We start from the raw sequence: 25,455 nt of genomic DNA on the forward strand, positions 1-25,455 counted from the left end.
CCTTTATGACAATGGGTCTGATTGCCCTCGATGTTACAGCTCATCCATTGCAAAAGCCCCAAGCAACTTCAGAAGAGGTTTATTCAAAACAGTTTGACATTCACAAATCACCACTCGCTCTCTTCCACGTTCCTCAATGCTGGCCGCTGACAACACAAGTTGCCCACAAGGATTTATACCAGGTTTCAGATGGTGTAAGTCACTGCACCCAAATTTGGGTGCTGGCATATTCACTAAGCACTAATCTATAAAGAGCGCTCTGCCCAGAGAGCTCTTTATAGAATGGTGCTGAGTACAAATTTCTCCCAGGACCTACTTTTTGGCACCATTTACTGAATCCAGCCCATAATGGCTCTAACATGGCTCAAATTGCTAAGATGTAAAGCCTCTTAGGATGCTTCATAAGGTATTTATGAATTAGAGGAGAATGTAAATGGCAGATGAAATTTAATGTGGACCAATGCAAAGTGATGCACATGGGAAGAATAATCCGAATCATAGTTATCTGATGCTAGGATCCACCTTAGGAGTCAGCACTCAAGAAAAAGATCTAGGTGTCATTCTAGACAGCACAGCATAGGCACTTTCAATTCACAGAAGAGAATCATAGTTACCTGCTGCTAGGGTCCACCTTGGCGGGCAGTGCTCAAGAAAAAGATCTAGGTGTTCTTGTAGATAATACACTGAAATGTTCTGCTCAGTGTGCGGCAGTGGCCAAAAAAGCAAACAGGACGACAGGAATTATTAGGAAAGGGATGGTGAATAAGACCGAAAATACTATAATGCCTTTGTATCGCTCCATGGTGCATCTGCACCATGAGTATTGCGTTCAGTTCTGGTCGCCGTATCTCAGCAAAGATATAGCGGAATTAGAAAATGTTCAAAGAAGAGCAACCAAAATGACAAAAGGGATGGAACTTCTCTCGTATGAGGAAAGGCTAAAGAGGTTAGAGCTCTTCAGCTTTGAAAAGAGACAGATGAGGGGAGATATGATTGAGGTCTAAAAAATCCTGAGTGGTGTAGAACGAGTTGAAGTAAATCGATTTTTTACTCATTCCAAAAGTACAAAGACTAGGGGACACTCAAGGAAGTTACATCGAAATACTTTTAAAACAAATAGGAGAAAATATTTTTTCACTCAACAAATAGTTAAGCTCTGGAACTCTTTGCTGGAGGATGTGGTAACAGCGGTTAGTGTATCTGGGTTTAAAAAAGGTTTGGCCAAATTCCTGGAGGAAATGTCCATTGCCTGCTATTGAGACAGACATGGGAAGCAACTGCTTGCTCAGGGATTTGTAGTATGTACTGTTGCCACGATTTGGGTTTCTGCCAGGTACCTGTGACCTGGCTTAGCCACTGTTTGGAAAACAGGATACTGGGCTAGATGGACCATTGGTCTGACCCAGTATGGCTACTCTTATGTTCTTATGTTATGTTGTTGCCCAGTATGCAGCGGTGCCTGAAAAAACAAACAAGATGCTAGGAATTATTAGGAAACGAATGGCCTCTGTATCGCTCAATGGTGCGACCTCACCTTGAGTATTGCTTTCAGTTCTGGTCGCCGTACCTCAAAAAAGATATTGCGTAATTAGAAAAGGTTCAAAGAAGAACGACCAAAACGATAAAGGGGATGGAACTCCTCTCATATGAGGAAAGGCTAAAGAGGTTAGAGCTCTTCAGCTTGGAAAAGAGACAGCTGAGAGAAGATATGATTGAAGTCTATAAAATCCTGAGAGGTGTAGAATGGGTAGAAGTGAATCAATTTTTCGCTCATTCAAAAAGTACAAAGGCAAGGGGACACTCAATGAAATTACATGGAAATACTTTTAAAACAAATAGGAGGAAATATTTTTTCACTCAAAATTCTAGAACATGCTGCTGGAGGATGTGGTGACAGCGGTTAGCGTATCTGGGTTTAAAAAAGGTTTGGACAAGTTCCTGGAGGAAAAGTCCATAGTCTGTTATTTAGATGGACATGGAGGAAGTCACTTCTTGCCTCGGGATTAGAGCACGGAATGTTGCTACTAACTGGGTTTCTGCTAGGTACTTGTGACCTGGCTTGAAAGCAGGATACTGGGCTATATGGACCATTAGTCTGGCCCAGTATGGCTATGCTTATGTTCTTATTGGAATAATTGGTGATTTTACATCAAGGAAATCTCTCTTTAAGGGTTGGGACCCCATCCCAGCATTACAAAGCAGAGATTTTGTTTCTTTTAAAATTGGGAGTTCAAACTAGGTTTTTTTTTATTTTTTAGCTTTAAAGATTCATCACAAGTAATTACATTGTTGGACTCCCTGAATTTGGCAGGAACTCTATTGGACATATGTAAAACCTTATGTTGCAGGGCCATAGACAAAGAAACTAAAACCTGAATCAATTTGTTTTCTGTCTTGTCTCGTGGTTTCCCTCCCACCTCACTACCATAGTCAATAAATATAAGCTGGAAATTCCAAAAGGAAGCTTTAAAATGTGTTCTGAAAAAATAGTATACACATGCAAGCTTGTCTTTGTGCCAGTTCCATACTCCTTATGTCTTGTGGAAAAGGTATCAGGTTCTGCATCTTTGGAAAAGAAAGACAGTGTGATGCACATGCTTCAATATTTAGGAAATTAAGTGCATAAGTACATAAGTATTGCCATACTAGGAAAGACCAAAGGTCCATCAAGCCCAGCATCTAGTTTCCAACAGTGGCCAATCCAGGTCACAAATACCCGGCAAGATCCCAAAAATGTACAAAACATTTTATACTGCTTATCCCAGAAATAGTGGATTTTCCCCAAGTCCATTTAATAACGGTCTATGGACTTTTCCTTTAGGAAGCCGTCCAAACCTTTTAAAAACTCCGCTAAGCTAACCGCCTTTACCAAGTTCTCTGGCAACGAATTCCAGAGTTTAATTACACATTGAGTGAAGAAAACTTTTCTCCGATTCATTTTTGGAAAGTGTGAACAGACGCTTCACGTCTACCTGTTCAACTCCACTCATTATTTTCTAGACCTCTATCATATCTCCCCTCAGCCGCCTTTTCTCCAAGTTGAGGAGCCCTAGCCGCTTTAGCCTTTCCTCACAGGGAAGTCGTCCCATCCCCTTTATCATTTTTGTAGCCGTTCTCTGCACCTTTTCTAATTCCACAATATCTTTTATGAGATGTGGCGACCAGAATTGAACACAATATTCGAGGTGTGGTTGCACCATGGAGCGATACAAAAGCATTATAACATCCTCATTTTTGTTTTCCATTCCTTTCCTAATATTCTATTTGCTTTCTTAGCCGCAGCAGCACACTGAGCAGAAGATTTCAACGTATCATCAACGACGACACCTAGATCCCTTTCTTGGTCCGTGACTCCTAACGTGGAACCTTGCATGACGTAGTTATAATTCAGGTTCCTCTTTCCCACATGCATCACTTTGCACTTGCTCACATTAAACGTCATCTGACATTTAGACGCCCAGTCTCCCAGTCTCGTAAGGTCCTCTTGTAATTTTTCACAATCCTCCCGCGATTTCATGACTTTGAAGAACTTTGTGTCATCAGCAAATTTAATTACCTCACTAGTTACTCCCATCTCTAGGTCATTTATAAATATGTTAAAAAGCAGCGGTCCCAGCACAGAGCCCTAGGAAACCCCACTAACTACCCTTCTCCATTGAGAATACTGACCATTTAACCCTACTCTCTGTTTTCTATCTTTTAACCAGTTTTTAATTCACAATAGAACACTACCTCCTATCCCATGACTCTCCAATTTCCTCTGGAGTCTTTCATGAGGTACTTTGTCAAAACGCCTTCTGAAAATCCAGATATACAATATCAACCGGCTCCCCTTTATCCACATGTTTGTTCACCCCTTCAATGAAATGTAGTAGATTGGTGAGGCAAGATTTCCCTTCACTAAATCCATGTTGACTTTGTCTCATTAATCCATGCTTTGAATATGCTCTGTAATTTTGTTCTTAATAATAGACTCTACCATTTTTCCCGGCACCGACGTCAGACTCACTGGGCTATAATTTCCCGGATCTCCTGTGGAACCTTTTTAAAAAATCGGTGTTACATTGGCCACTCTCCAATCTTCCGGTACCATGCTCGATTTTAAGGATAAATTACATATTTCTAACAATAGCTCTGCAAGCTCATTTTCCAGTTCTATCAGTACTCTGGGATGAATACCGTCCGTTCCAGGAGATTTGCTACTCTGCAGTTTGTAGAACTGCCCCATTACATCCTCCAGGTTTACAGAGAATTCATTAAGTTTCTCCAACTCGTCAGCTTCGAATACCATTTCCGGCACAGGTATCCCACCCAAATCTTTCTCGGTGAAGACAGAAGCAAAGAATTCATTTAATCTCTCCGCTGTGGCATTGTCTTCCCTGATGGCCCCTTTTACTCCTCGGTCATCTAGCGGTCCAACTGATTCTTTTGCCGGCTTCCTGCTTTTAATATACCTAAAAATATTTTTACTATGTGTTTTTGCCTCCAATGCAATCTTTTTTTCGAAGTCCCTCTTAGCTTTCCTTATCAGCGCTTTGCATTTGACTTGACATTCCTTATGCCGTTTCTTATTATTTTCAGTGGGTTCCTTCTTCCATTTTCTGAAGGATTTTCTATTAGCTCTAATAGCTTCCTTCACCTCACTATTTAACCACGCCGGCTGTCGTTTGGTCTTCCGTCCTCCTTTTTTAATACGTGGAATATATTTGGCCTGGGCTTCCAGGATGGTGTTTTTGAACAGCATCCACACCTGATGTAAATTTTTGGCCCTCGCAGTTGCTCCTCTAAGTTTTCTTTTCACCGTTCTTCTCATTTTATCATAGTCTCCTTCTTTAAAGTTAAACGCTAATGTATTTGATTTCCTATGTATACTTACTTCAAAGCTAATATCAAATCCGATCATATTATGATCACTGTTATCAAGCGGCCCCAGCACCATTACCTCCCACACCAGATCATGTGCTCCACTAAGGACTAGGTCTAGAATTTTTCCTTCTCTCATCGGTTCCTGTACCAGCTGCTCCATAAAGCTGTCCTTGATTTCATCAAGGAATTTTACCTCCCTAGCGTGTCCCGATGTTACATTTACCCAGTCAATATCGGTAAATGTGGAAATGATACCCTGTGTAACAGAAGGCCTGTGAGCTTCTTTAGGTTATCTTTGGGGTCCTTTTATAAAGCAGCAGTAGGGCTACCGCGTGGGTAGCGTGAGGTAAAACAGCACTACCGCGGGGGCCGCCCAGGCGACCTGTGGTAGTTTTGTGTTTGACGCATGGCATCTCCCGCACCAGAAATATTTTTCTATTTTCTAGCGCAGGGACGTAGTGTAGGCATGCCCAGCAGTAATCAGCCATCACCGTGTGCTGTCCGATTACCACCGGGTTAGCGCATGAATCCTTACCGCCTACAACATAGGTGGTGGTCAGGGCTCAGGCAGTAAAACTGCCATGTGCTACTGTTTTTATTAGCACATGGCCATTTACAACCTCCACTTATCACAATGGAAATTACAGCTGCGGTAACAAGGGGCCTCGCTGCACGGCAATTTCACATGCATACACCACCGCAGGCCACTTTTTACTGCAGTTTTGTAAAAGGACCTCTCTGTTTGCCCGTCTGCTGTGTACCTCCAGCTGCAGTCACTTCCTTTCACAGCATTTTACATAAGCATTTGCTATGTCAACAACTGCCAGTTAAATATAGAAATAAGTACACATTTTAGTGTAGTCTTTTTCTAAAGTATAACCACCTCACAGTAAAGTTTGTCTCTTTCAAAACAAACCTAATTTAAGGTAGCATAAAAATACTCATAAACCTGGTAATTTAGTTGTGACCAATAATTAAGAATAAGGCGTCGCAACTGGGGCACCAAATGTCTTTCTATATATTACCTATTAAATGGTTTTCATCCATCTACCTCCTCATTACAACAAGAGCTTTCAAACAAGAAGCACCATGCCACTAAGCTGGCAGTGTAGCACAGTGGTTAAGCCACAGAGCTGTGAACCTGGAGACACAAATTTAATTTCCTTATGTAACCATGTTTTCACCAAGCTGGTTCAATGCTGGACACAATTACAGCTGTATCCAACAAACCATAACAACTTGGACCTCTGGTGGGAGAAGTACACAGCTGAATAATTACAAGTAACTTGACTTTCACACCAAGCTGTTTCTTATAAACTCGACTAATTTTGAGATAGTTAAATGATAGCAGCAGCCCAGTTTCTGCACCACTGCAGGGGCGTAGACAGACACCCAATATTGGGTGGACCTGGCCCCAAGATGGGTGGCCAGAACTTCACCCTGTCCCACAAGTGATTTGGTCTCTCCCTCTCTCGCCTGAATGCCATATGGGCTCTCAAACATCCCCCTCCTCCGCATACCTTTTAAGTAGCAGATTTTCACAGGCAGCAAGCAACAACTAATACACATTGCTCATGTTGACCCCACACCCTTCTCTCTGATGCAACTTCCTGTTTCCGCATAGGCGGGAATACATCAGCGGGAAGGCTGTGGGGCCGGTGTGAACAGTATGTTTCAATCGCTGCTCACTGCAGGCGAAGATCTGCTATTTACAAGGTATGCAGGAGGGACAGTTGTTGGGAGATTTCTGCTGGTGGGGCTTGGGGATCTCTGAAAGTGACATCATAGGTGTGCTGCTACTGGGTGGGTCTGAGTCCAAAGTGGGTGGGCCTGTTTATGTGCCATTTTTCAGTGCACCTTTGTAAAAGGACCCCTCAGAGTATGAGTATTGTCTGTGAGTAGGTTACTACAGTATGAAGTAAACATTTCATTTCAAAAGGCAAGTCTATAACCCATTTTGCCCCACTGGCAGTGCCCTTTAACCTACTTAAAAGCAATGATGTTGGGATGCTTCAACTTCCTCAGGTGTTTAATATCTGTTTCCTTTTGTTCTCTCACTTTCTTGATGGCCACTTCCTCTCCTCGAAACTTGCCCAGAAAGACTGCCCCTTGTGCTCCGCTACCCAGCCACTGAAGTTCAGAGATCTCCTCAAATGGAACTTCCCAAGTATCTGGAACCAAACAAGCAGAAAACATAACTGAAGAGAATGACTGCTACAGTTTTTATTACCAAGTTTTGCCATAAGTGGGGGAGATAGACACATGAGGGTAATTTTACAACTGTGCATACAAATATAGAAATTACATGCATACATCTCCCTGTGTGGGTTTCAGTAGATTTGCACAACAAAATTATGCGTTTATGTCCACTTTGAAAATTATCCCAGGAAATCTGTGCATTTACATTTCTACCTGCTCTTTATTGTGCACAAATTTACAGGGGAAATTTGAACACATATGTGTACATTTTCAACAGTAAATATGTAAACGTGAACCCCTTCCCAATCATAGCCCTAGGAATGCCTCCTCTCGGTTCAGATAAAGTTATTCAGGTACAGGCTCTACATGCTTAACTTCATGCACTTATCTGGCATGCAATATAAAAACCCTGTTTCTGTGCATGAAGCAGAAATGCTTTAAAAAAATTACCCTCATAGTAGCAAAACTGATTTTTTTGGACATCTAAAGCTCAAATCCAGAAAATACAGATAACGTTTCCCACAGTGCATCAAATACCTGTAAATGAGGTCTCACTAGAAGTCCATTGTGAGGATAATATGTTGAAGAGTATTGCAAACCAATGCAGGAAAAAGAGTGAAGTGGGGAAGAATGGTGGTGGAATGAGGAACAGCAGGAGAAACAGGATGAAGGGAGAAAGTGTATATGTGTGAGAATTTGGGGTAAAGTTCCTAGACAAAATCAAGACGGCTTTATGGAGCAGCTGGTTCAGGACCCAACAAGATGGGGAGCAATTCTAGACAAAGTTGTTACTGGAGCGCATTATCTGCTGCAGAAGGTAACGGTGCTGAGGCCACTTGATACTGATCATAACATGATCAGATTTGATAAAGTAACTGGAGTAAGTACACACAGGAAATCCAATATGTTAGCATTTATCTTTCGAAAAGGACACTATAGTAAAATGAGGAGAATGGTAAAAAAAAAACAAAAAAACCTTAGAGAAGCAGTTGCAAAGTTCAAAAATTTGCATCAGGCGTGGATGTTATTCAAAAATACCATCCTGGAATCCCAGACCAGATATATTCCACATATTGACAAAAGGTGGAAGAAAAGCTAAATGACAGCCAACATGCTTAAAAAGTAAGGTGACGGAAGCTACTAGAGCTAACATAACATCCTTCTGAAAACGGAAGAAGGATCTGACTGAAGAGAATAGGAAACAGGGGAATGGAACGTCAAATGCAAAGCGCTGATAAGGAAGGCAAAGAGAGACTGTGTTGGAGATAAAAATTTTTTGAGGTACATTAGAAGCAAGAAGCCGGTAAAAGAATCAGTTGGACTGCTAGATGACCAAGGGGTAAAAGGGGCGCTCAGTGAAGATAAGGCCATAGTAGCGAGACTAAATTAATTTGTTGCTTCAGTCTTCACTGAGGAAGATGTGGGGGAGATATCAGTGCCAGAAATGGTATTCCATGGTGAATGAGTCAGTGGAACTGAAAGAAATCTCTGTAAACCTGAAAGATGTAATGGAGCAATTTGATAAATTAAAAGTAGCAAATCTCCTGGACCAGATCGTATACATCCCAGAGTACTGAACTGAAAAAATGAACTTGCAGAACTATTGTTGGTAATATGTAATTTATCTTTAAAATCAAGCATGTTACCAGAAAACTGGAGGGTGGCAAATGTAACACCAATTTTTAAAAAGGGCTCTAGAGGTGACCTAGGAAATATAGACCGGTGAACCTGATGTCGGTGCCAGGCAAAATGGTAGAGACTTTTTTACGTATATTGGTCAAGTGTTTGTATTAATATGCTCTGCTTGTTATTAATAAAAAGATTACAAAAAAAAATAAGAACAAAATTACAAAGCATATGCGTAAGCATGGATTAATGAGACATGCACAGGCAAAATGGTAGAGACTATTATAAAGAACAAAATTACAAAGCATATGCATAAGCATGGATTAAAGAGACATGCATAGATTTAGTCAAGGAAAATCCTGCCTCACCAATCTGCTAAATTTCTTTGAATAGGTGAGTTTATTATGGTGAGCTGTTTGATATTGTGTATCTGGACTTTCAAATGGTGTTTGACAAAGTACCTCATAGACAATTCCTGAGAAAATTAGAAAGTCACAGGATAGCAGGTAGTGTCCTATTGTGGATTAAGAACTGGTTAAAGGATAGAAAACACAAAGCAGGTTTAAATGGTTAGTATTCTCAATAGAAAAGGGTAGATAATGGGTTTCCCAAGGGGTCTATGCTGGAACTGCTGCTTTTTAACATATTTATAAATGATCTAGAGAGGGGAATAATTACTGTGGTAATTTAATTTCCTGATGACACAAAGTTATTCAAAGTTGTTAATTCACAAAAGGATTGTGAAAAATTGCAAGAAGATCTTACAAGATTGGGAGACCGGGCATCCAAATGGCAGACAACATTTAATGTGAGAAAGTGCAAATTGGTGCATGTGGGAAAGAGGAACCCAAACTATAGCTATCTGATACAAGGTTCCATGTTAGGAGTCACCGCCCAGGAAAAGAATCTAGGTGTTATTGTTGATGATATGTTGAAACCCTCTAATCAGTATGCAGCAGCGACTAAGAAAGCTAACAGAATGTTAGAAATTATTAGGAAAGGAATGGAGAACAAAATTGAGAATATTATAATGCCTTTGTATCACTTCATTTAGAACAAATCAAAGACAATATTTCTTCACTCAACATGTAATTAAACTCTGGAAACTTCCAGAGAATGTGGTAAAAGCAGGGTTTAAAAATGGTTTGGATAATTTCCTAAAAGAAAAGTCCATAAGCCATTATTAAGATGGACTTGGGGGAAATCACTGCTTTTTTCTAGGATAAGCAGCATAAAAATTGTTTTACTCTTTTAAGATCTTGCCAGTTACTTGTGGCCTGGATTGGCCACTGTTGAAAACAGGATACTGAGCTTGATGGACCTTTGGTCTGTCCCAGTATGGCAAGGCTTATGTTTTTATGTGTTTATGCAGGAACCAGGGGAGCTACACAGCAGACAGCTGCCTCATGCCTGAAGATGGGATAAATGTTATTTACTCTGCATTCTCAGGAGTTCTGCAGGAGAACTTCTTGGCCATGGAAAGAGGGGTGAAGATGCAGGCATATATGTAGTGTTAATAATGCTTTCTCTCACTGCATAGGAAAATTAATCGACACAGGCTGGAATAAGTTATCATTTCATGCAGCATGAGAAAGAAAATGCCACAGGTCATGTATCTCTAAGTTTGGTCATTTGCAAAGCTCTGAAATTCTCATCGAAACAAGTCCCAAATTTTTTCTTATAGGCCACAAATGGAGAAGCCCTGGAGTAAATTCTAGCACCGTGACAGCAAAGATTTCAAACTCACAGTAATCAACATGTGTGCTCAAAATAGAGGCTTGCATGCCTCATCCCAAATTAGAAATCAAACCTTAATGTAAGGGAAGAATATATTTGCATTGATTAGTATTGTCTCATGCAATTAATAGTCTTCTCAAATTTGCATACACACAAAAAAACCCCACAAGAGAAAAACAATGGGAGCAGTTACTTGCACTGTAGATCTCTTCTGCAGATGGAGCCTGTCTTGTCCCAAAAGCTCATGTGTGACCTTATCCTACCTGTATCTGTTTGTCTCATGCTCCCATAAAAGGAGTATAGAATCAAAATCTTACCGGCTGATATTTCAAACTATTTAACTGGCCAGGAACGGCTCCTGGCCGTTTAAATAGCCTTAAGCCGGCTAAGCGCTAATATTCAGCATGAGATAGACTGGTATCATGGCTGAATATTACCACTTACCCCCGCGGATTCTATAACAGAGCACATAACTTAATTGGCTTAACAAGCTAATCAGCGTCGATAACAGCACTTAACAAGCAATGGTGAGCACTAACTGGCAATAATTAGAATTTACATGCACCGCTCACTAAGCGTATTCTGTAACACACTGTGCCTAACTTCTAACGTGTGCAGGCAAAAAGAGGCGTGGTTATGGGTGGGAAAATGGGCTTTTCATGGGCGTAGTTATACAATATGACCCAGTGTGCATAAAACTATGTGCCGGGATTTACGCCATGTTTTCACTGGTGTAAATTGACGCGGGTAGTTTTAAGAGCTGGAATATCAACTAAATGTATTCTATATACCACACCTAAATCTAGGTACTGCTTATAGAATATGCTTAGGCAGAAATGTTTTCCGTGCTGATTTTTTAGGTGCCATATATAGAATTCCCCCCCTTAGCGGCTAGCCCGGTCACTGGCTATGTCATGCAACTTAGCCGGTTAGCACCAATATTCACTGGCTGAGCAGCTAATTTTAGTGGCCAAATAGACCTGAGTAAATAGCAGGTCTATCTTTGGCCACTATAACTTAGCCAGTCAGCCAATGAATATTGGCTTAATCGGCTATGTTCTTAGTGGCCAAAAAAAACTCTGCATTGAATTTCCAGGTTTGCCATCGATCGCGGGAGTTAGCCTGGCTCCTTCTCACGGTGTCAATATTGGCTCCTTATTGACCAATCATCTTTCGAACCCACTGTCAAGCAATCAGGCAACCACATTGTAACCAGTGGTGGAATGCTCCCCATAAAAGAAGTGGGGTGGGGGTGGGGGCTGTTAACCCATTGCTGATAAAATGGGATAAGCTGCTGGGGGAAGCACACCGAAACTGGGAGAAGCCAGAGTTAAGCTTAGTGGGTGAAAGGTGAATGAGAATGAAGTGCCGGTGAAGGATGGTGTATCAAATTTTTAATAAAGTAAAGTAAAACTAAACTAAAGTGGGTTACAAGGGGCACTGAGGGGATTGATTTGAGGCTCGAAGGGGATCATTGAGGAAAGAGTGAATCAAGCATGGTAGGAAAGAAAGGACTGAGTCTTAAGTGGAGGGGCATTTTCGATATGACGCCTAAGTCCAATTTTGAACATTTTGCTAAAAACATCCAAAAGTCAAGTGCGGAATACAGTCATTTTCAAAACAGAAAAAAGACTATCTTTTTTTCCAAAAATGGCTATTTGCTAGATGTTTTTGTGCTCTGTGAATTTATCTTTTTGGTCCATTTTCAGAAAAAAAAGTCCAAGTGAAAAATGCACAAAATCAAGCCATTGGGATGTAGTAGGAGCCAGCATTCTTAATAGACTGGCCACACAGACATCCCAGGGGAGCAACAGGGCAATCTAGGGGGAACTCAGATTTATGCCACTTTTTGGATGTTTTCCTCTTTTGAAAATGAGCCCCTTAGTTTAAACGAACACCTTTGGAAATTTGTTTACTCCAATAAAGAAAGAGAAGAGATTGCATGTGTGAAATTTTTAACTTTCAAATCCAGTAATTTATGATGAGCAATTCTTTATTTTTTGCATAACTCATCTCTCATGCTGATCTAATAGATGATATCCAGTTCTTTATATGAATGTCACAAATATCTCAAAGTTATGGAAAGTTGGGGGGGGGGGGGGGGGAAGTGCAGGAGAAACAGTACAAACAGAAGGCAGAAAGTGCAAGAGCAAGGGAGGAGGAGAGTGGAACAGTGGGGGAAGGGAGAGGAAGCAAGTGCAGTGGGAGAGCACAGGGAAGTGTGCAAGTGGGAGGAAAAGCATACATACCTATAGCCACAAACAGCTGACACCCACACTTTGTGAGGGAGTGAGTAGTGTATGGGCAGGAAATACTTCCTCACTGATATAGTTCAGTCCCCTTTCGGCAGATGGAGTTAGTCTGCTGAGGCGGAGGCTGACTTAGTTCAGTCACCTGGCAGCAGGTGGCGCTAGGCTGCAGAGGCTGAGCCTCAGTCAGAAGGGTGGGCCTCTGGCCAGGAGCAGTGTTGTCAGGTGGGCGGTTTTACCGCCCAATTGGGCGGTTTTCCGCGACCCGCCGCGGGAAATTTTTGCCCGCGGCGGGTTGCGGTTTTTTTGGGCTCCTTTGGGTCTTTTGGCCGGTTTTAAAAGCGTTTTTTTCAGTCGCGGGGGGGGGGGGGGGGGTAGTGATGTTTTGGGCGGGGTTAGTGATGTTTTCGGCGGGGCCAATGACGGGGGAGGCGGGGCCGGTGATGGGGGAGGCGGGGCCGATGATGGCAGGGGCGGGGTTGATGACGGCGGGGGCGGGGGTGATGACGCGGGGGTGGGGGTGTCAGGGGCGGGGTTTGACTTTGGGCGGGTTTTGGGCTGGATTTGGGCTGGATTGGGTGGGAAAAAATTTTTCCACCTGGCAACCCTGGCCAGGAGAGAGGCAGAGAGCTCAAAGCTCTCGGGCAGTACAGATCATGGAGGCCCCGAAGCAGAGACTCCAAAGAGAGAGAGCAAGGAGGAGGCCCTGATACAGAGGCCCCAATACAGAGGTCCAGAGAGGACTTGAAGCCCCAGGGTATGATTATGAATTATGACCTGGCTGAGGTAAGCTGCTTTTGTTTTTTGTTTGGAACTGACATCTTGCTCTGAGGTCCTGCTGGAGCCAGACCCTAGTATTTGGAGAAGAAGTGAGAAAGACTGCTGATTGAACTACAGAAATGTTTTCCCCTGTGTTCCTGGCCCTGTGATGTTAACAGGCCTCAGGATTCAAGTGAATAAACACTTGTTTCAGTTATATCCCTTTGTCCGGCTGTAATATTCCAGAGGCCCACCCCAATCTTCACTTGGGCCACCCCCGACACACACTTGCCCTCCCAACACACACACAATCCTACAACCCCCCCCCCCCCAACATCCTCCAGACATTCCACATACACATCTCCACAGATGCAGATCTACACTTTCCACGTAGACATAAATAGACACACCATACAACCCACCATTCCCTGGGAACACCTGCATACACAAACATACATACACACTCCTAACATATACTACCTGTTGCCACCCTTCCACTTGTTTCTGGATTGGCCACTGTTGGCTTGTTAGCTAATTAAGTTGCGTGCGCAAATCCAGAATACCGGATTTGTGTGCGAACTTAACTCACACTATATAGAATCCGAGGGATAGTGTCCAAGGGCAGAAACAGGGCCACAGCATAACATATCATATATATGCAGCACCAAGTATGTTAATGACATTACAGAAATAATAAATGTTATTAACAAATAGAAATCACTAGCAGTGTCTTTTTGTAGTTGCAGGAAAGCAGCAAATAGAAGCAACAGCTTGCCATCTGCTTTACCAATCTTTCTCCAAGCACCAGATGACACTCTAACCTATTAATTAGTTCATTTTTTTCTCCCCCTAGGCTGCCATCCACCCTTCTCCCATTCCCGCTTTAATGCTTTGTTTGCACAATACAATATGAACATCAATGTGTTGGGTTTTTTTTCATATTCTTCACATGACCAACCTTTCCCCACCTCCTTCTCCCTTCCCTCCCTCCTACCCCACTCACTGCTGAGACTATTTGACAAGCACATAGTCTTATACACAAATCAGCTACTCATTATTAGACAATAAGCACTTTAATTCCAACTGCAGACAATAGCATTTAAATCCCTGCTGTGCACTGCAGTGCCAGTGCCTCTCAAGACTAGAACAACAAGGCCTTGCTGGTTACCTTCTCTTGAAAGAGCTTCAAGGGCTTTACGCTAACTCATATTACAATTTAGCATGCTATCAGTTAGCGAAGTCGGTAACAAACTGGCAAAATAGATCACAGCAGACCACTCAGACTGCCCTGCAAGCTATGTGGACTGCTCCATGCAGGTTACTCCTCCCTCTTCCTCCACTCCCACCCCACCATTCTATTTCTCCATTCCAGTTAATCCCCACCCTCCAGTGCCATTCTCTTTAGGACTGTAGCTGCTGCTCCCTATAGATATTCTACTATTCCCACATTGTCACCTAGATAGGATTTTATATAGTGCTGGGGAGGAGACGGCTGTCTTGGTACATGTGGGTACTAATGACATAGGAAAATGTGGGAGAGAGGTTCTGGAAGCAAAATTTAGGCTCTTAGGTAGAAAGCTGAAATCCAGATCCTCCAGGGTAGCATTTTCTGAAATGCTACCTGTGCCACACGCAGGGCCCAAGAGACAGGCAGAGCTCCAGAGTCTCAATGCGTGGATGAGACGATGGTGCAGGGAGGAGGGCTTTAGATTTGTTAGGAACTGGGCAACATTCTGGGGAAGGGGGAGCCTATTCCGAAAGGATGGGCTCCATCTTAACCAGAGTGGGACCAGGCTGCTGGCATCGGCGTTTAAGAAGGAGATAGAGCAGCTTTTAAACTAGAAATGGGGGGAAGGCCGACAGTCGCTCAAAGAGCATGGTTCGGGATAAGGTATCTTTCAAAGATATCACCATAACAGGGAAGATAGAGTATCCTGATAGTGAGGTTGCAAAGAGATTGTAGTAGATCGGGTATCTTTAAATAACAATAAAAATCAGACAAAAGATTGCCAATTAATACTGTCAAGTACTAAGCATGATGTACTTAGGAACAACAAACATAGTTTGAAATGTCTATATGCGAATGCCAGGAGCCTAAGAAATAAGATGGGGGAGTTAGAATATATTGCACTAAATGAAAAATTAGATATAATAGGCATCTCTGAGACCTGGTGGAAGGAGGATAACCAGTGGGACACTGTCATACCGGGGTACAAATTATATCGTAGTGATAGGGTGAATCGGATTGGTGGAGGGGTAGCATTGTATATTAACGAGAGCCTTGAATCAAATAGATTGAAAATTCTGCAGGAAACAAAACACTCCTTGGAATCACTGTGGATTGAAATTCCATGTGCAAAGGGGAAAAGGATAGTGATAGGAGTGTACTACCGTCCGCCTGGCCAGGACGAACAGACGGATGCAGAAATGTTAAAGGAAATCAGGGACGCAAACAAACTGGGCAACACAATAATAATGGGGGATTTCAATTACTCGCATATAGACTGGGTTAATGTAACATCTGTACACGCAAGGGACATAAGATTTCTTGATGAAATCAAGGACAGCTTCATGGAACAGCTAGTTCAGGAGCCGACAAGAGAAGGAAAAATACTAGACTTAGTCCTTAGTGGTGCTCATGATCTAGTGCAGGGGGTCACGATACGAGGGCCGCTTGATAACAGTGATCATAATATGATCGGTTTTGATATTGGCATTGAAGGAAGTGAAACTAGGAAATCAAGTACGCTAGCGTTTAACTATAGAAAAGGTGATTACGACAAAATGAGAAAAATGGTGAAAAAAAGACTGAAAGGAGCAGCTCGCAGAGTAAAAAACTTGCATCAGGCGTGGATGCTGTTTAAAAACACCATCCTGGAGGTTCAGGACAAATATATTCCATGTATTAGAAAAAAGGGAAAAAAGACTAAACGTCAGCCGGCGTGGCTAAACAGTAAGATAAAGGAAATCATTAGAGCCAAAAAACAATCCTTCAGAAAGTGGAGAAGAGAACCAACTGAAAGTAACAGGATAGATCATAAGGAATGCCAAGCCAAATGCAAAGCGGAGATAAGGAGGGCAAAAAGGACTTTGAGAAGAAATTAGCGTTGGAAGCAAAAATACATAGTAAAAATTTTTTTAGATACATTAAAAGCAGGAAACCGGCCAAAGAGTCGGTTGGGCCGCTGGACGAAAATGGTGTTAAAGGGGCGATCAAGGAGGACAAAGCCGTAGCGGAGAAATTAAATGAATTCTTTGCTTCGGTCTTCACCGAGGAGGATTTGGGGGGGACACCGGTGCCGGAAAGAATATTTGAAGCGGGGGAGTCGGAGAAACTAAACAAATTCTCTGTAACCTTGGAGGATGTAATGGGTCAGTTCAGCAAGCTGAAGAGTAGTAAATCACCGGGACCTGATGGTATTCATCCCAGAGTATTAATAGAACTAAAAAATGAACTTGCGGAGCTACTGTTAGAAATATGCAATCTGTCCCTAAAATCGAGTGTAGTACCGGAAGACTGGAGGGTAGCCAATGTTACTCCGATTTTTAAGAAGGGTTCCAGAGGAGATCCGGGAAATTATAGACCGGTGAGTCTGACGTCGGTGCCGGGCAAGATGGTGGAGGCTATTATTAAGAATAAAATTGCAGAGCATATACAAAAACATGGACTGATGAGACAAAGTCAGCACGGATTTAGTGAAGGGAAGTCTTGCCTCACCAATCTAATGCATTTTTTTGAGGGGGTAAGCAAACATGTGGACAATGGGGAGCCGGTTGATATTGTATATCTGGATTTTCAGAAGGCGTTTGACAAAGTGCCGCACGAAAGACTCCTGAAGAAATTGCAGAGTCATGGAATCGGAGGTAGGGTATTATTATGGATTAAGAACTGGTTGAAAGATAGGAAGCAGAGAGTAGGATTGCGTGGCCAGTATTCTCAGTGGAGGAGGGTAGTTAGTGGGGTCCCGCAGGGGTCTGTGCTGGGTCCGTTGCTTTTTAATGTATTTATAAATGACCTAGAGATGGGAATAACTAGTGAGGTAATTAAATTCGCCGATGACACAAAATTATTCAGGGTCGTCAAGTCGCAGGAGGAATGTGAACGATTACAGGAGGACCTTGCGAGACTGGGAGAATGGGCGTGCAAGTGGCAGATGAAGTTCAATGTTGACAAGTGCAAAGTGATGCATGTGGGTAAGAGGAACCCGAATTATAGCTACGTCTTGCAAGGTTCCGCGTTAGGAGTTACGGATCAAGAAAGGGATCTGGGTGTCGTCGTCGATGATACGCTGAAACCTTCTGCTCAGTGTGCTGCTGCGGCTAGGAAAGCAAATAGAATGTTGGGTGTTATTAGGAAGGGTATGGAGTCCAGGTGTGCGGATGTTATAATGCCGTTGTATCGCTCCATGATGCGACCGCACCTGGAGTATTGTGTTCAGTACTGGTCTCCGTATCTCAAAAAAGATATAGTAGAATTGGAAAAGGTACAGCGAAGGGCGACGAAAATGATAGTGGGGATGGGACGACTTTCCTATGAAGAGAGGCTGAGAAGGCTAGGGCTTTTCAGCTTGGAGAAGAGACGGCTGAGGGGAGATATGATAGAAGTGTATAAAATAATGAGTGGAATGGATCGGGTGGATGTGAAGCGACTGTTCACGCTATCCAAAAATACTAGGACTAGAGGGCATGAGTTGAAGCTACAGTGTGGTAAATTTAAAACGAATCAGAGAAAATTTTTCTTCACCCAACATGTAATTAGACTCTGGAATTCGTTGCCGGAGAACGTGGTACGGGCGGTTAGCTTGACGGAGTTTAAAAAGGGGTTAGATAGATTCCTAAAGGACAAGTCCATAGACCGCTATTAAATGGACTTGGAAAAATTCCGCATTTTTAGGTATAACTTGTCTGGAATGTTTTTACGTTTGGGGAGCGTGCCAGGTGCCCTTGACCTGGATTGGCCACTGTCGGTGACAGGATGCTGGGCTAGATGGACCTTTGGTCTTTCCCAGTATGGCACTACTTATGTACTTATGTGCTATTCTGTTTAGGGTTGTAGCTGCTACTGTGCGGGCCCACCCCTCCCTCCAGGCCCCTTTCCACCCTGGTGCCATTCTGTTTAGGGCTGTAGTTGCCACTGTGCGGCCCCCCTGCCTTCAGGTCCCCTTTCACTCTGGTGCCATTCTGTTTAGGGCTGTAGCTGCTGCTCTGTGCAGGATACCCCATGCCATTCTGTGCAGGTTACCCTCTCTCTGCTCCTCTCCCTCCCCATCACTTTTTTAGCAGGGCCGCCGAGAGACTGAGCCAGGCCCAGTGCAGGGCCGCCACCGCCGGGCCCAGAGCAGGGTCGCAGCACCCCCCTCCAAGACTGTCGCCGTTGCTGCCCTCCCCAGGATTGCTGCCATTGCCACCCCCAACCACCCCTCACCCACGCAAAAATCTAAATTCCTTGGCTGGCAGGGATCCCAAGGCCCCGCAGCAGAAGAAGTCTTCCTCCAGCACTGCTCTTCACTCCGCCACATTGCCTGCCCTGCCCCTGCGGCTGCTTTTCCTCTCACGTTGCGCATGCTCAGTTTCAAAACCGAGTATGCGCGGCTTGAGGGGAAAAGCAGACACTTGGCAGGCAATGCGGCAGAGTGAAGAGAAGTGCTGGAGGAGGAAGACCTCTTCTGATGGCAGGGACTTGGGGAGGGACCCCTGCCAGCCAAACCAGAGGCCCTGGCCCGAAGTCCTGCTGTGTCTGCTCCTCCCCAGCCTCCAAGGGGGGCCCGGTGCCAGAGTTTTCTCTCTCCTGCTCCTGTCGGGACGCGATCTCCTGGGTCCCGTCAGGAGCAGGAGAGAGAGAGAGAGAGACCTCGGCTCTGGGCCCCCATAGGATGCTGGGCTCGGGGAATTTTGCCCCCCCTCTCGGAGGCCCTGCTTTTTAGAAGGGAAAGGGGATGGGATTTGATATACCACCTTTCTGTGGTTAGAATCAAAGCGGTTTACATTGTATAATCTTTTTAATCCTATTCTGGACTGAGGTTATCCTAGTGCTTTGTTATCATCTAAATCCAAACCCTTCTATCTTTTGTGGGACAGTGTTTCCAAATGGGGTAGTTAGTGTGCATCCCTGCCAATCGAATTTTCATGCTGCTTGCATTACTTAAAACTATTTTGACCTCCATTCTCAGTGATGTTTATTCCCACCTTGACAACCACTATCAGGCTCATTTTCGAAAGATGGATGTCCATCTTCCGACATAAATCGGTACTTGGACGTCCATCTCTCAGAGATGTCCAAATCGGTATAATCGAAACCGCATTTTGGACGTTTCTAACTTAAGTCCGTCGCAAGGACGTCCAAATTTCAAGGGGGTGTATCAGAGGCGTGGTGAAGGTGGGACTTGGGTGTTCCTAAGACTTGGATGTCTTTGACCCATAATTGAAAAAAGCAGAGACATCCATGACTAACACTTAGACGTTTTCACACGGAAGTGTTTTTATTACGAATAAGACACAAAAAGGTGCCCGAAATGACCAGATGACCACTGGAGGGAATCGGGGATGACCTCCCGTTACTCCCCCAGTGGTCATTAATCCCCCTCCCACCCTCAAAAAACATCATTAAAAATATTACGTGCCAGCCTCTATGCCAGCCTCAGATGTCATACTCAGGTCCATGACAGCACATACAGGTCCCTGGGGCAGTTTTAGCCCATACCACCCCCCCCCTACCTGTTACATTTGTGGAGGAAACAGCGAGCCCTCCAAAACCCACCAGAAACCCTCTGTACCCACATCTAGGTGCCCCCCTTCACCCTTAAGGGCTATGGTAGTGGTGTACAGTTGGGGATAGTGGGTTTTGGGGGGCTCAGCACACAAGGTAAGGGAGCTATGTACCTTCGAGCATTTCATGAAGTCTACTGCAGTGCCCCCTAGGGTGCCCAATTGCTGTCCTGGCATGTCAGGGGGACCAGTGCACTAGAAATGCTGGCTCCTCCCATGTCCAAATGGCTTGCATTTGGACGTTTTTGACTTGGACGTCTTTGGTTTTGAAAATCGCCGAAACTCAAAGACATCCAAATCTAAGGACGTCCTTGGTATTTTCAAAATGAAAGATGGACGTTCATCTTTTTTTGAAAATACACTTTTCCCCGCCTCCAGATCTGGACGTTTTACAAAGACGTCCAAACCCCAACTTAGACGTTTCTTTCGAAAATGCCCCTCTATATCACTTTAGCAGTATCTCTTGACCTATCCGCAGCTTTTGACCTGATAGATCATGCGCTGTTTTTGACTCGGCTACAATCTCTTTGTGTCTCACAATCAGTCCTACACTGGTTTAGATCTTTTTTCTCTGATAGGACATTTCATGTTACTCTTAATAATCAGTCTTCTGCAGTTAGGTCATTGGTATGTGGAGTACCTCAAGGCTCCATTCTCTCCCCGCTTTTATTCAATATTTTTCTTACTCCATTAGCTACCATTCAGAATCATAACATTTCTTTTTATATTTATGCAGACATTTTGTTATAAAGATAACCCCTATTCTATTGATCTAACATATCTTCAATGTCGTTTGGAGACTGTTGCTCAGTGGTTATCTGATCATCAGTTGGTGCTTAATCAGGAGAAAACAGTAGCTTGCTGGGTGTCGGGTCATTTAACACCCCTTTCTGCACTCTTTCCTCTGTTGAACAGTATTATTACTCCAGTGTCCAATTTTCATTACTTAGGTGTTCTCCTTGTCTTACTTTTGATCCTCAGGTTTCTTCTCTATGTAAGTCTGGTTTTTGTGTGTGGCGGCACTTATGCTCTGTTCATTCTTTTTTTGACCATGATACTTTCATTCTCTGCTTCTGGCATTATTTATGACACAGTTGGATTACTGTAATTCTATGTACTTAGGTATTTTGAAAGCTTTGCTTCAGTAGCTACAGACACCTCAGAATATGGCTATTCGACTCTTTTGCCATCTCTGTAAGAATGATCATGTTGTATCTGCATTAGTCAACCATCACTGGCTACCAGTTAGGTGCCGTATTCAATACAAACTTCTTTTGTTGGCCTTTCGAGGCTTTTGTCAAGGAACTCCTTCATACCTAGCCAAACATACGATTCTTTACTCATCTACGCAAGTTTTAAGACCTTTTAATAATCACCGCATGGTTCTGCCAGGTCCTTGTTCTGCTCAGTTGGAGTGTACTCGACACAGTGCTTTCTGCATAGTGAACTTTCCTTGAAACCATCTAAAACGTTGCTGAAAACTTGGCTTTTTGAGGAGGCTTATGGTGGTCATAGTCACTAAGCATTGGTTTTTGGCGTGCTCCGGCACCAGATATTTGAGAGCTGTTATTGTCTGCCTGGTCTTTGTTTGGCTGATTGTCTTACCTTTCCCATTATTAGATTGTAGTTCCTTTTTCCCTTTTTGTGTTTCTGTTTTTAGAATGTACACCGCTTTGTCCTGCTAGACAAAGTGGTACAGGAAGTTTGGAATAAATAAATGTGCCATGTAAGTTACACAGGGCATTGCAGAATAGCACTTAGGCTCCCCCTCTGGCGCTTTCATGGCTAAGTGTACACGTATGATTGTAAGTGCTAGTTATCTACATGTGCTAGGGACAATTCTATAGCCCAGGTGCCCACATATATACACATGTTGCACGGGTAAAACTTTAGGTGCCCTTTTACTAAGCTGCGTGGGCGCCTACGAATGCCCAACATGCACCAATTCGGAACTAACACCCGGCTACCGTGTGGCCCGGGCGGTAAATTCATTTTTTACACCCGTCCACTATGTGCACCGGAAAATATATTTTATTTTCTGGCATGTGGTGATAACTGGGTGGTAATCGTCATTGTACACGTGTTGGTGATTACCGGCCAGTTAAATGCATGAGACCTTACCGCTAAGTGAATGGGTCGCAGTAAGGTCTCAGGCCCAAAATGGACGCGCGCCAATTTTCATTTTGCCGCATGTCCATTTTTGGCCCCCCAAAAAAGGACTTTTTTACAGGCGTGCAGAAAAATGGATCTGTGCGCGTCCAAAACATGCGCCTACACTAGCGCAGGGCATCCCTTAGAATGCTAGCACTTATGCATGTATGTGCATACATATCTCTCTTAGTACTAGAAGGGCGCTAAGCACTTTCTGCAAATACTTACATAACTTACATAGCACATATTTGCAAGGGGGGGGCTGTAGAGGGGAGGCGCATAGGCGGGACTTAGGTGGGGCTCTCACTTATGCATATAACTTACAGAATACTGTTAAGTTACATGCATTTCAGCCACGTTTAGAAGCCCGCATTTGCCAGTTCTAGGGTTGGTGTAAATGTGTTCTAATCTGCATCATTTTAAGAGATTTTTTTAAAACTTACTTTTTTGTATAAGTGTTTATGAAAGTTTAATTTTTGATCTTTCTGACGGTTCTCCCTAGTAAATCTGTCCCTATTTGCTTTTATGAATGTTTTTCTGTAACCCGCGTTGGTATTAAAGAGGGATATAAATTTATGAAATAAATAAATATGCTAGTATTCTAGAACAGCGCCTAGGATCCATTATTCACACCATTAGCCTAGGAGACAATTCTATAAGTAGACACCACCATTTAGGTGCCCCAAGGCCGTATGGTAGGAGTCTATTCCATATGCAGCCTCGGAAATGGACTTGTCCAATTATAGAATTGCTTCCTTTGCTAATGGCGTGCAGAATGTCGCTACGCTAAACTGAGTATGGCTCCAAACACAATCTCACACACTGCATGGTATTGTGCACTCTCCTTCTCCCCCAGTTCCTTTTTGATCCCCCTTTTTGATTCCTTGATGTTGGCAACAATCATCCCCCTCATACTCCATTACTGTACTTCTAATGAAATACTGCTTTGACAGCTTTACACTGTACTGCCTGGTACTGTCCTCACATTCCACTTACTGGAGTTTCTGTTGAAGCCCTCTCCAGCAGTCTGGTTTAAGATGGGCTGGAGGGGGCTTTGACGGAAACTTCAGTAGTTTGGCACGTGAGGATAATACCGGGCAGACTTTTAAGGTCTGTGTCCTGCAAGTGACAAGACGAATTTGGAAAGGTTGGAGTGGGCTTCGATGGCAATTTCGGTAGTTGGAATCTAAGGACAGGGCCGGGCAGCCTTCTATGGTCTATGTCCAAGAAATGCCAAAGAAAGACAATAAATAAATATTTTTTTACGTCACATTCATTGTTGGTTTAATCATGAATTAATTATCAGTGTGACTTTTGAGCAGTGGATGGATCGTTCAGGTCATTAGCTGCTGTTATACAGTGGTGGAAATAAGTATTTGATCCCTTGCTGATTTTGTAAGTTTGCCCACTGACAAAGACATGAGCAGCCCATAATTGAAGGGTAGGTTATTGGTAACAGTGAGAGATAGCACATCACAAATTAAATCCGGAAAATCACATTGTGGAAAGTATATGAATTTATTTGCATTCTGCAGAGGGAAATAAGTATTTAATCCCTCTGGCAAACAAGACCTAATACTTGGTGGCAAAACCCTTGTTGGCAAGCACAGCGGTCAGACGTCTTCTGTAGTTGATGATGAGGTTTGCACACATGTCAGGAGGAATTTTGGTCCACTCCTCTTTGCAGATCATCTCTAAATCATTAAGAGTTCTGGGCTGTCGTTTGGCAACTCGCAGCTTCAGCTCCCTCCATAAGTTTTCAATAGGATTAAGGTCTGGTGACTGGCTAGGCCACTCCATGACCCTAATGTGCTTCTTCCTGAGCCACTCCTTTGTTGCCTTGGCTGTATGTTTTGGGTCATTGTCGTGCTGGAAGACCCAGCCACGACCCATTTTTAAGGCCCTGGCGGAGGGAAGGAGGTTGTCACTCAGAATTGTACTGTACATGGCCCCATCCATTCTCCCATTGATGCGGTGAAGTAGTCCTGTGCCCTTAGCAGAGAAACACCCCCAAAACATAACATTTCCACCTCCATGCTTGACAGTGGGGACGGTGTTCTTTGGGTCATAGGCAGCATTTCTCTTCCTCCAAACACGGCGAGTTGAGTTCATGCCAAAGAGCTCAATTTTTGTCTCATCTGACCACAGCACCTTCTCCCAATCACTCTCGGCATCATCCAGGTGTTCACTGGCAAACTTCAGACGGGCCGTCACATGTGCCTTCCGGAGCAGGGGGACCTTGCGGGCACTGCAGGATTGCAATTCGTTATATCGTAATGTGTTACCAATGGTTTTCGTGGTGACAGTAGTACCAGCTGCCTTGAGATCATTGACAAGTTCCCCCTTGTAGTTGTAGGCTGATTTCTAACCTTCCTCATGATCAAGGATACCCCACGAGGTGAGATTTTGCGTGGAGCCCCAGATCTTTGTCGATTGACAGTCATTTTGTACTTCTTCCATTTTCTTACTATGGCACCAACAGTTGTCTCCTTCTCGCCCAGCGTCTTACTGATGGTTTTGTAGCCCATTCCAGCCTTGTGCAGGTGTATGATCTTGTCCCTGACATCCTTAGACAGCTCCTTGCTCTTGGCCATTTTGTAGAGGTTAGAGTCTGACTGATTCACTGAGTCTGTGGACAGGTGTCTTTCATACAGGTGACCATTGCCGACAGCTGTCTGTCATGCAGGTAACGAGTTGATTTGGAGCATCTACCTGGTCTGTAGGGGCCAGATCTCTTACTGGTTGGTGGGGGATCAAATACTTATTTCCCTCTGCAGAATGCAAATAAATTCATATACTTTCCACAATGTGATTTTCCGGATTTAATTTGTGATGTGCTATCTCTCACTGTTACCAATAACCTACCCTTCAATTATGGGCTGCTCATGTCTTTGTCAGTGGGCAAACTTACAAAATCAGCAAGGGATCAAATACTTATTTCCACCACTGTATACTATGTTACTACGTTACAGTAATGCTCCTGTAGTATTACTGAGTAACATTGCCTCACACAGTGCCGTAGCATTGCAGGAGTATATTGTTTTTAACAGTATTCTAGGTCTAGGTCAGGTGATCATGAGCAGTATAAGCAGTTCCTTTTCTA

The 25,455-nt window shown here is 43.5% G+C and overlaps 1 protein-coding gene across 1 annotated transcript in view; it reads right to left on the bottom strand.

Moving 5' to 3' along the window:
* Positions 1–25,455, bottom strand: part of MAP3K13 (mitogen-activated protein kinase kinase kinase 13) — a 95,279-nt gene that overhangs the window by 66,050 nt on the left and 3,774 nt on the right. Inside the window, exon 2 of the mRNA XM_030209638.1 lies at positions 6,854–7,037. Within this exon, the coding sequence (XP_030065498.1) occupies positions 6,854–7,037 (184 nt within the window). The remainder of the gene's footprint in view (positions 1–6,853; positions 7,038–25,455) is intronic.

Source organism: Microcaecilia unicolor, chromosome 7, assembly GCF_901765095.1.
Source record: "Microcaecilia unicolor chromosome 7, aMicUni1.1, whole genome shotgun sequence".
Lineage (NCBI taxonomy): Eukaryota > Metazoa > Chordata > Amphibia > Gymnophiona > Siphonopidae > Microcaecilia > Microcaecilia unicolor.